Source organism: Lichenostomus cassidix, chromosome 2 (genome assembly GCF_008360975.1).
Source record: "Lichenostomus cassidix isolate B80296 chromosome 2, HeHo_3.0, whole genome shotgun sequence".
Taxonomy (NCBI): Eukaryota; Metazoa; Chordata; class Aves; order Passeriformes; family Meliphagidae; genus Lichenostomus; species Lichenostomus cassidix.
Genome location: NC_139482.1, coordinates 25,269,774 through 25,281,773, shown reverse-complemented (window position 1 = coordinate 25,281,773; position 12,000 = coordinate 25,269,774). Strand labels below are relative to the sequence as shown.

Genomic DNA, 12,000 nt, shown 5'->3' with positions numbered 1-12,000 from the left:
CTCCAAACTAGCACTGCTGGACAGACAGACAGGACAGGGAGAGTTTAAATTCAATAGATAATATTTTCTACAGGTGTGTATCACCTTAGTTTTCTTATTAGGTCTTTGATATTTTTCAGCCACTGTCCAAGTAACAGAGTATCGGATTAGGATATTTGTGAACTCTTTAGGGCATTTTTATTGCTTTGCCTAAAGTAGTCGATGATAAAAGTTGAGCTTTGCTTTCCCTTACAACCACTTGGATAAACTAGTTGAAATATTTGATGTGTAAACCTCTGTAGCTGCATGGAATGGATATATCAAACCATTATACCGGTATTTAAATATTAATTTAATTGAATAGAGATTAGAGATAATTAAATATTACTGACTTATGAGTCAATGAATTATGAGAGATAATTAAATATTACTGACTTATGAGTCAATGGATTATCCACTATTAATCCTTGTATTATTGTTTATATAATATCATTCATAATTAAATAGTTCACTTGCAAAATCCAGGTTAATTTCTAAGAATAAGAGCTCCTTTGTTAGGTGTGATCAGTTTAGGTTTTCGGCTTGTTATAACTCTAAATAGATCTATGTGACACTGTTTTGACATTCTGTATCATTGAGAAAAATAAATGTAAACCTAGATAAGATGCTGACTTTATAAAGCATGTGATAAGAATCAGAAAGGATTCTTAGGTAGATTCTTAGATATATCAGATAGGATTAGATGCTCACACACTTGATTCTGGCTGGTTGTGGTTGCAGTTAAATCTTCAAACTGTTGAATTACTATCATAAATAAACACAGTCTTTTTGTAGACCTAGAGAAGAAAAGGATTGGATGAATTGTCTGCTGATTAAGGCAGCTATTTGTACTATACTGTACTAAGAACCTTGCAAACCTTCTTGAATGTACTAAAATATTAAAGAGACAAATTTTTATATAATAGTTGCAATTTGAAGAGCAGAGTTGACTGCTTAACACTTTTATCGAAGTAAATTCTAAAATTCTAATGATTGGCAGCTGGCTATTAGCTAGAAATAGGACAGATTGAAAATGTCAGATCCTGCCCAATGAGTGTACTAGATGTTAAGCAGCACTGATTTACCAAAAAATTCTTTCAATTTTTTGCTTTATTTATATTACAGACTAAGTAATGACTGGAATTTTGCTTAAATTGAATGAATTTAGATTAGTGACTAAATCAAAGGCATTACTTTGCCTTTTCATTATGCTCTCAGTGTCAGAAAGCTATGGTTCCATACTGAGTAATCACTAGAGGAAGAACCAAACCAACCTACTGTTAGTGGTATTTTTTCACACACTGTTTAGCAAAAGTTTCCTGCATAATTCTATCTCTTTTTTTCTCGTAGCATCTGAGCCCAGATAGAGTTTTAAGATTTTGACTTCTTTTGCAGCATAGTCCACCATTGTCCAGATATACTGAGCCTCTGCCATCTGCTCAGGACCACAGTGTGGCCAGCTCCGCTCACAGAGAATCGATCCTTCCCCCGGTTTATAACCTGTCTGAAATCACACCCCTGAGTCCAGCTGTCAATCCTTTGTTTGGTGGAACTGCTGCTGAAGATCACCAGCCAGCTGTGTTACCAACACAGGTAGCAACCACCCAAAAAAGTGAGTAATAAATACTGTCCTCAGATATTGGGTAGATAGTCTGTACCAAAAAAAATGAGCAAACCCCACTCCCTCCTCCAATATAGTTTAGATTCTGTTACTTTTTATATTTCTGGGTGCTCTGTCTACAGACATCACACACAGTCAGAGCCAGATTTTCAGACTCAGATGATATCCTTGTGTACCAACCCCTTAGGTATTTAAATAGCAGCTTGATTCTTGCATCAGGATTTAGGCAGTCTTATTTCCAACTGATAGTGTATTTTTTTAGGCCTGTTCAGGTAAGTCAATAATGAAATTAGAATTTGGCCAGGCACTACAAGAAAGCAAAAAAAGGGATGCTTTTCTAACTGAAAGAGGCACTTCTATGATAAAATAACTTATCCCCAGAATCCAAGCTAACTTTTACTGATTTACTTGCAGATCCAAGGTGCTTGGAACCTATGAAACCAGGGGATTGTTGGGACTACGTGGTAAAATGGTATTATGACAAGAATGGCAATTCCTGTGGCCAGTTCTGGTATGGAGGTTGTAATGGTACCAACAATAGATTTGAAACAGAAAAGGAATGTCGAGAAACCTGTGTTGATTAATGAACAAGTAAGTTGTCTCCTTTAGGTTCTCCCTCAATCACCTCTTTTGCCCCTTATGTTTTATTTTATATTAATCAAAATTCAGTTTTTCTTTTCACTTCACACCCTATCAGTCAATATCACAAGGTCCTTGTGCAATTTCTTGCTGTCACTCCTTTTCTTTACTACATTTCTACTGCTATGTTGCTACTTTAGAGGAGCACAATATTGTCACCAACTCCGGCTTTGTCACCTCCCTATTTACTCTCCTCTCTAGATCACTTATTTTTAACTTGAGTTGGACAGACCATGCCATTCATCCTTCAGTGACATCAGTCCACCTACCATTTATCCCCTTTTTTTGTTTTATTCTATTTGCAATTTACAAGACTGTCCCTCTCAAATCAGTATAATTTTCCTTTGGGGAGGGACCTTACAATTTGGAAATCCAGTCAGACTATACTGACTGTCGTAGATCCATATGCTTAGTGAGTGAGGCATGGCCTTCAGAGAGGTTACTTACTCTAAAGAAGTGCATAACCTCTTTACAAGAATATAACTCATCCACAATAACTCATCCATATAACTCATACACAATAACTTGCATTAAATACTCTATTTCAACTTTCAGTACAGGAAAATTTTATTTGAATATTTATTGAAAAATATTTAGCATGTTTTCCAGAACTTTTCAGGAAAATGAAACAGTTTCTTATTTGTTCTAGAAATTACTTCTGTTGCAAACTTTTGAAGCCGGAAGTGCATGTGTACTGAGGAAGAACTGACTGAGAAGAATCCAAAATGATGTGTTAGCAAGAAATTATTACTGCTGTGCTTTATTGCTTTCCCAAATTGGTCTGCACACTAACCATATTCCTGTATAATGTATGTTATCTGCAACACCACAGCAATAACTTGAAATCACATGTACACACACAGAGGAAGATACCTTTTCTCTCCAAATTTATAGTAACTTGATACTACTACACATGGCACTAATGAGATTCTATTTTTATGATTAAAATGTTGAAAGTGTTTACACTTAGTTTTTAATGATAGAGGTCTCTTAATCTCATGGAAGAATGAAATATGCTCTGGTTTTAAACAATAGTAAGTGGTTCCTGAAATTAGCACTTTTAATACAGCATTTAGAGACATAAGTAGAGATTTCCTTTGATTAGAGCTCCTGTTTAGAATGTAAGTGACACAGCTATAGGTAATTAGAGAGGGGTTTTGTCCATTATTAAAGCACTCTTGGATTAACATCAATATAATATTTTCAATTACAAAGGTTGGAGTTTCGTTTGAAATTACATTAAAAAAAGGATTCTTCATGTCCCTTAGGCTAGTCAGTACATTTCAGCTTCTCAGGGCCTCCAGGTTAAAAGAAAAGAAAAAAAAGAAGCATTATTTCACTCCAATATATGCTACTAAACTAAAAGAGGGAAATGCACTGAAAGATGCGTAATAATGTTTACTTATATCCTTTCTACTTTTAACCATAATACTGTATGAGCACATTGTTAAAACTGAAAATTACAAACATGATTAAAATGGGAAGTAATACCTGATGGAGAGTCAGGCATCATTATTTCTTTGTAAACAAAAGAATAGAATCTACACAGGCAGTATGGACAGCTCTCGATATGTTTAAACAATTCCTTGCACCATTTGTAAACAAATGACAGGATGTACCTTGCAAAATGAATTTGTTTGCAGCACAGAGGATGCAAACCTAATTCTATGGAAAGCTGTGTTTGAAGTAGAGTTTAAAAGTTCTCAACTTTTTTTTTTCCCCAAAAATCTGGCCCTTTTAATAAGTTTCAAATTAGAAATTAAAAAAACTGAGAGCAGCCCCAGAAAACATTCTGTTCTTATACTCAGAACTAAAATGATGATAATATACTAATATGATGATCATTCAAAAAACATCCGAGGGCATAGTTACTTTCTGTGTGACATGGAAAGAAATTACCTTGTACTATGCAGACTATGAAGATCCACTTAATTCTACCAGGAGCATTTTACATTTAGCTTCAATTGGAAACCCACAGCAGCAAAATCCACTGGAATTGCAAGGAAGCCTAGGAAACTGCAGTATCTTTCAAATCTGTTCTAATCTTTTGTGCTTGGGCAGTTGCTTCAGGGATGGGATTAGCTGTTATGTTCAGCTCCAGATCTCCAGACAAAGAGATGCATCTGTCTAAGAAATACTGAGGATAATGAGTTTGGGAATAAATGTGAAGATGTAGGTTATGGATTTGCAATACCTTCCATAATGTTTAGTGAAAACCTTTCTGGTAAAGCTGACAAGCTTTAGTGGGCACAAAGAGTGACTTCATTTGTTACTTAACAAGGTTATAAAAAAAGCAGTTACTCTTTAACATGCACACAAGGATTCATTTTAATGCATTTAAACCACTGTTCTAAAAAAGATCACTGCTTTATTTTTCCACTTTTGTGTAGAGTTAACTAAACCTTTTGTAGCAAAGAGGGAAAAGTGAAGGCTATAAGGTTATTTTAAAAGTTGTATGCTGTTCAAGTCAGATTATCCTGAAATGATCATCCATATTCTGTTCAGGTCTTTCTGCGTATCCCAAGACTGCAAACTCTGAATGTATGCTCTGATATTTAGTAAACCGTGGAAAAGTACCGAAGTCCCTCCTGAAAGGACTCTTCTCTAAATCTGCATCAGCAGTGATGGGCAGCATTGGCTCTCACGTCTCTGCCTTCTCGAGGGTGTCATGGGGCAATAAACCAGGAGAGGGCCCTGCTTGCCAAACATCCACTGTTTTATTCCCGACTGATGTGAAACCATGCAACACCATTGCTTGAGAGCATTACAGTTTTCAAGGCAAACAAGCCCTTTATTTTTGTCATGGGCAAATTTTAAAAGCAAGAATAGTTTAATCATTAAATCCCTGAAACTTCTGCTAGACTAGGCAAAATGGTATAAATCATAAAAGCTAAGAGTAGTGAGTAACAGAGATTTTTGTATAGAACTTCTAATTATAAGATGAATTCTTTTTTTTACATCCATAATTCTATGAGTTCAGAAAATAACTCAGAAAATAACAGGAAAATAGTGCTCCTTTTGCTCATCATAGAAGAGCAGCAGCTTTTCACTTTGAGAAGCTCTATCAGTCTCGTTAACAGCTATCAAATGGAATTCATCTTTTGCCTTAACCCAGTTCAGTCACTGTCTGTCCCTAGGGCTCATTCAGACATTAATAGCACTGCCTCTGCATTGACCATCCTGCTGTCTGCACTCCTGGTTCTTCTACATCTTTAAATTTCCTCTCTGTTATCCCAAATTGGCTGAATATATGCAGTATTTCCTGCACTGCAATTTTGAACATCCTTGGAAAACTGATTAACATGTTTCCTCATTTGGAAGTTTCCATCACAGCCATACATTGGAGAGAAAAATGGAAATAAAAAGAAAAGATAAAAAGAAGAAAGAGATGAAGAAAAAGTAAACTTAAAAAAGATATTATTGATAGCATGGCTGAGACAAACATCCACATTTGTAAAGAAGCATTTTATGGACAGTATGGATTTAGTGCCATATTCCTGCACTCCTCTTATGTCATTGCTTTCTTAACTGTTTTGGTACCATCTGTACATAGAGCACTCCCTTCTCACAGCTTGCAAAGGCATCACAACACAGAGTTACAAGCACATTCTCACAGGTAACTTGATGGTTCTTTTTTTATTAACAAAACAAATAACTCCTCCTCCTCCACCTCTCAGTGAAAGGGCCAAAGCATTCATGGGCAGATGTGTGGGCTGGGATACCCCAGCTCTACTGGCAAGTAGAGCAATTTTTCTGCTGACACGTGAGAAACTGTAGGTTCAGCACTGAGATCTTAGAACTTACTTTTATTCCTCCTGCAGCTTCTTATCAATCATTCTTTATAATAATTTCTGTCTCCTCAGGCTGACCTTTTGCCTTCCCAGTTGTAGAACTCTTCTGGGTGCTACTGAAGGCAACCTGCAGCAGATCAAGGTTTTGAAATCCCACAAGCAAAAGTAAGCAGACAATCTCAGCTACCATACTTGGTAGCTAGAAAAAGAAATATTAGTTACAAATTATATTTAGTTACTAGATTTTTTGCTTGAGACTGCCTTAAATATAAGGGTCTTTGCTTCCAGGAGTATTATTGTATCTTTTCATGGGACAGAATCAGTTCTAAGCTTCAGGGATAAGTGAAACTCAAATTTTGAGCCAAATGCCACTGAAGTGTGACTTCTTTTTCCTAACCAGGAATATGTAGAAATTCAGCCAAATGGGAAAGTTTCTAAAATGTAATCCAGAAAGATTTTCTATTTTGGCTTTCTAATGTTCATAAGACCTATTTTAGAGCAATTTGTAATACAAAAGAAGGAGAACCCATTGTCCCACAATCCCTGCAATTAGCAGCTGTAACCTCCCTACATGTGGAGAGGGAGGGAGAAGGGAGACTTTTTGCATTTTATTGGTTTGGAAAAAGGGATCACCAGCATCTGGCATGGTTGACCCTGGGACACAAAGAAAACCATTTCTTATTATAAAAATACTGGTCAATAAGGGCTTTGAAAAGAATAAATCTGGCAAGCACAAGCTCAACCTGTGAGTAAAACCCCCCAAAGAGTTTTGGATTAGCTTTAAAATAACTCAGCTAATCCCAAATGCTGCTGGAATTGTTTCAACTGGTGCTCCTGTGTCAGCAGCTTAAAGCTTTCAGGACACTTCAGAAAACTGCCAGAGCAGTAAATAAATGATCAACTAATCAAAAAGTCCTCCAGGATGTGCCTGGGTGTGTCCCCTTCCGTAGCAGGGGTTGGGGAGAGTAGCAGGGGCTACAGGGGAGAGAGATGCTCAGCACTGGAAAGCATGAATTCAGAGAAGGATTTCAGGGATTTTGTGACCTGCTTGCTGCCTGCTGGCCTGGGGTGCCTTGGGCTGGCTGAGCACACAGGCATGGGTGTGGAAATTGAGGTTGGGGATAGATTTTTCCATGGAAAGCAAATAGCTAGTAATTCTTCTGAATTACATTCATGACATAATTGGCAATTTCAGCTACTTCTGACTTCATTCAGGGCAACTCCCTAGTGCATCATGTTTTCTCTAAGGGTAGTTTCTTTCAGTCTTAACTACATTGTAAATTAATATGTAAGATATATTTCTGCTGACCAAAGAGGCAGTATTTCCCAATTAATTAACACGTAATGAGATTCACATATCAAATCTGGGTTTGAAAATTAGTATTTTCGTTTCAAGGTCCCTCAGAGAACTACGATTGGGATGTTTTTAGTCTGCACACCATGTAACTGAACAGATCATAAGTGACTTGAGGCAAAGACTGCCAAAATACACAGTATCTGTAATAACTGGAAAGTGTGCTGATGAGGGCAGCACTAGAGGCAGCACCATGTTTTGCCTGAAGGGAATAATCATGTTTGCAAGCAGAAATCTTCCATTCTTTTTCCAGGTGAACTGTACAACATAGTCAATCAAAAGGCACAGTACTCGCTGGACATTCTAGAGGATACATGTGAACATGTCTGAGTGGAAACCATCCTATGAGCAGAGTGGTTGAGAATTGAGCAGTCATATGTCAAGCCTTTTTGAGATTTTTTTACACTCTCAGTGATGGGTCTGATCTGCTTACAGTTCATGAGCTGGTTGAAGCCTTTCATTTTTAAGAGGAGAAATTCATCCAACAAAAGTTCCCTTAAATAAGTTTAAGTCCATATCAGTAATTTAGGTTGTCATGGAGTAAGAATGTTGTGCTGGTCCTCAAGTCAACTTGTTGTGTCAGCAAGAAGATATCCCAGCATCTTAAATGATGCAGCTGCAGCACAGGGCCCCAAGGACCACAGTGTTATCCTGCAGTGCCACCCGGAGGAAAACAACAAAATGCCTCTATAAAACAAACAGCAAGACATCAATAGGTTTTAAGTAGGAATATTGAAGTAACAACTTCCAAAACTCAGCTCAGCAGCAGAAGCTGCTTAAATTACCTCTTAATTAATCTCACAATTTACATTTTCTACCAGCCACTGTGGATACTCCTTGGTCTTTGACAAACTCATATGTTGTCTTACAACTGGCTAAACCTGAACATTGTGTAAACAGGATGTTTCACAAACCAGATCCTGAGCATTACAGGGTCAAGGTATTTATACAAAGCAGGAGCACAGCTATAAAAAGGGCTTGTATGCACTATACCCTAGTGTGAAAGCCAAAGAGCAACATACCCCATAATCACATTATCAATCCCCTTGTAGAACCCCACTTCATTGTAACCATTGCAATACCTCTGAATCTAGCAAATCAAGAAAAAATATCTAACAATAAATAAATAAATAAAAAGTGAAGGGCTCCAGAGCTCATGGGCTGATGTCCAAGGTGGTGCAGGAGGTCTGAGACAAGAGTAAAGGTTTCAGTCTCTGCTTTTGGATTGTGCCTGGATACGCCCAGTCTGACCCCTCCTGGATACAACCTGGGGCACAGGTTGAACCTGCCCCTCCAGTCAGTTCAAACTAGCACTGCCCCAGCACACCTGTTCTCTGCAAAACTTTCTCATATTACAGCCCTGAGAATGGGGCTTCATTTGGAACACCATTTCATTAAACGTCTCCTTTTTTTTTTTATTGGTATATTTTGCACAGGGAAATATTTTTATGTATCTTAGAGTTTTTTCTGTAGAATCCTGTTCTGTAATGGGAGCATCCTGATCTGTAACAAGAGCCCACTTCAACAGTGCCTATTCATCACACAGTTGCAATGGGAAAGGGCAGTATTATCAGATCTAGAAGTTATTTGTGACATAAAATTCATTCAGTCACATCAGGATCATTTTCACTCTCAGGTGTATGTTGACTTTTCATACTTATGACATGCTAGTAGCACTCCTTGGTCTCCAACTTCCTCATGAGAGGAAGAGAAAGGGCAGACACTGATCTCTTCTCTATGGTGACCAGTCACAAGACGCGAGGGAACAGCCTGAAGTTGTGTCAGGGGAGGTTTAGGTTGGATATCAGGAAAATGTTCTTCACCCACAGGGTGGCTGGGCACTGGAACAGCTCCCCAGGGAAGTGGTCACAGCACCAAGACAGAGTTCAAGAAGTGTTTGGAAAATGCAGGCACGCAGCATGACTCTTGGGGTGGTTCTGTGCAGGGCCAGGAGTTGGACTTTGATGCTTGTGGATCGCTGCCAACTCAGGATGTTTTATGAATCTATGATCTCTACCTTCTCTAAGGCAGTCTACTTGCCAGCTGGTTACCATAGGGTGGCAAGCATTTGTTTGGAATTTCCTCCTGAATGTCTTGACATAGTTTTTAGATACTGGCTGTGTTTCTTTAACTGTGTTTGTTTTAACCAGCTTGCTTCCTACTCTAATACTGAGCAGATGTTTTTGTGAAACAGCAGTGAAGTGCTAAATATCAGCATCATGCTGAACTGAACTTCAAGGGAAAGTGTTTCCTGCCTAGTTGCATTTGTTTCCTGTTCTTTATGCTGTTGCTTTTTAAGAATTACAACAAATAATTCATAAGCACTGGGCTTAAGTTATGCCCAGGTGCTACAGGCCCCACAGGCCCCACTTTATTTTTTTCCAAGTAGGAAAAACATTTTGGACCCTGTTCTCACAGGGTCCTATAATCACATTGCCTATAATCACTTTTTATGTCATTAATAACAGCAGCTATCTGCTGGCTATCAGAGATTAGAAGCTTTTGTAACAGAAAAAAGAACTGAGCCAATACCAGGGTTAATCTTCTAGCTCTGCATACTAAAGAAATGCGAGGTCAATGTTCAGCAAGCTGTAAGCACGATGATTGCACAAGGACAGACAGAGAAGGGCCTAAAACCCAGTTTTAGACCCTAAAACCCAGTGTGCATTAACCAGGACACAAGACTGGAAGGAAGCCTGTATTTAGTCATGTAATCTGACAGAACAATTCCTTTCCCATGTGATGGAAATGGCACAGACACAAATGATGATTTAACACCTATAAAATGGGACAGGAGAGATGTTTTGTGTGGTGCTACTCAGAATGATAATCAGAACTTTCACAATTCTGCTGTCCCTCTGGAAGCAAAGAGAGAACTTGAAGACTCGTAAAGGGTGAGATGGGCACAATCCAGCACTGCTGTTAGCCAGGCAGGAGCTCTCTGGGCTGCAAAAGGAGCTGAACGCAAAACAGTAGCAGGGACCAAGACATGGAGGAGCTGAAGGTGCAGGTGCAAAATATTTGTGAAGCTGACAAGACATTTTTTGGATTGTAGGATAATTCAGGTATTAAAAGACCACAGAAATCATCCAGTCCATTCAGGATTCCCTCTCAAAGGAAAATAGCTACAAGGTTGGATTGCATCACTCAAGCTTCTATACTCCTGCATACAGGCAAATATCCTAGAAAAGTGAGTCTCACCCTCAAACTTGACCCTCTCGAGCAGTCCAGAGCTCCTGAGGGCAGTCAGAGGGAGAGGTCAGGTGGGTATTAAATACAGAATGTGCTGACTGGCAGCAGGAAGTAAAAAGCACTGCAGCTGTACACGGAAAACCCACTGTGAAGGTGTTCCATTGATGAGGGGCTCCTGCTGAAACATTTTGGAGTCCAGCCATCCAGGCACATTACAAAAGTGTAAAACCAAGAGACTGTCTTCTCTTCAGTCCTGTAAGAATCTTTCCCCTACTGACTCATTACTAGCATGAGACATGCACATTCCTCATACCAGCATTTTCTTACCTTATGCTCATCTAAGAGACAATACTCCTACATACACAGTTATATATTTAAAAGTCAAAGGACTAGGTGGTCCAGCTGAACATGTGTAATTAACCTTTGTTTAACTGCAAAAGCCATAGAAAACCTGCTAATGTTTTGTTTCATTTATACGCTGCAATAGCTTTCTCATTCTCTCCTGGGCCCAGACATCTAGCCCACAAATATGTTTGGCTAACACACAGCAAATTTTTTCCAACCAAGCTTTCATATTTTTTTCCATACTGTTAAACATTTGTAATAGTTTCCTCATTTTGTCCTGATACCAGGAATAAAATTCCTAGATGCTACATGTAAGAGAAACTCATGCTCCCTCCACTTTGAGGCTCACAAGGACCAAGAGTTCAGGGTGGCATTTTGCCACCAGTACCTACGGATCTTTGCTTCTATAATATACATAAAATCTACAACTCTGACTCACAAAACAAAACAAACAAACAAAAAATAATTCAGCAACACTGAAACTCTTTGCTGCAGCACTGACCAGTGTGGCAAAGACCAGATCAAACCAGAGAGCCACCACACACCTGCAAGGCTCTGGTTCTCAGTGGGTATTGCTGATGCTCCTCAAACGAGACGTGCTGGCCCATGCATGGATGGGCACAACGGGGAAGTTCCTGCAATTACAATCTGTTCATATAAAATAATCAAGGGTCTGTGAATCTAACTTATTCTCCTGGAAAAAGCACTGCAGCTGTACACAGAAAATCCAAGTAGTTGTACAATTACTATTGAGACTCAAATGCTACTTTTAGTTTTAACTATACATTTTAGTATAGTTTTAAAACAAGAAGACATAGCTGATTCATGAGACTTCTACCACTGGGAACAGAACAAATTTGGGAATATTGAGATCTGCATTTGATAAAACAACTTCTGTGTTTGATAAGACAATTTCTGCATTTAGACATCATGAAGCTTACCTCAAAAGAAGACATGTCTAGTGCCTTTTGGGAAATATTTCCTTGAATGAGTCTGAACACAATATAATAAATTCAGCTTTGGAATCTGGCAAAGATAAA

The 12,000-nt window shown here is 38.5% G+C and overlaps 1 protein-coding gene and 1 long non-coding RNA gene across 2 annotated transcripts in view; one reads left to right on the top strand and one right to left on the bottom strand.

Annotated features, from left to right (window-relative positions):
* COL28A1 (collagen type XXVIII alpha 1 chain) overlaps positions 1-3,773 on the top strand; it is a 62,041-nt gene extending 58,268 nt beyond the window's left edge. Inside the window, exons 34-36 of the mRNA XM_085050790.1 lie at positions 1,414-1,630; positions 2,054-2,230; positions 2,928-3,773. Coding sequence (XP_084906916.1) covers positions 1,414-1,630; positions 2,054-2,223 — 387 coding nt within the window. The 3' untranslated portion in view covers positions 2,224-2,230; positions 2,928-3,773. The remainder of the gene's footprint in view (positions 1-1,413; positions 1,631-2,053; positions 2,231-2,927) is intronic.
* A 1,894-nt stretch (positions 3,774-5,667) lies between these two features.
* Positions 5,668-11,989, bottom strand: LOC146441003 (uncharacterized). Its single transcript, XR_014849748.1, has 2 exons — positions 11,902-11,989; positions 5,668-8,110 (listed from the first exon to the last, which is right to left on the bottom strand). It is a non-coding gene; the product is annotated as an uncharacterized LOC146441003 (long non-coding RNA).
* Between the last annotated feature and the right edge of the window lie 11 nt (positions 11,990-12,000).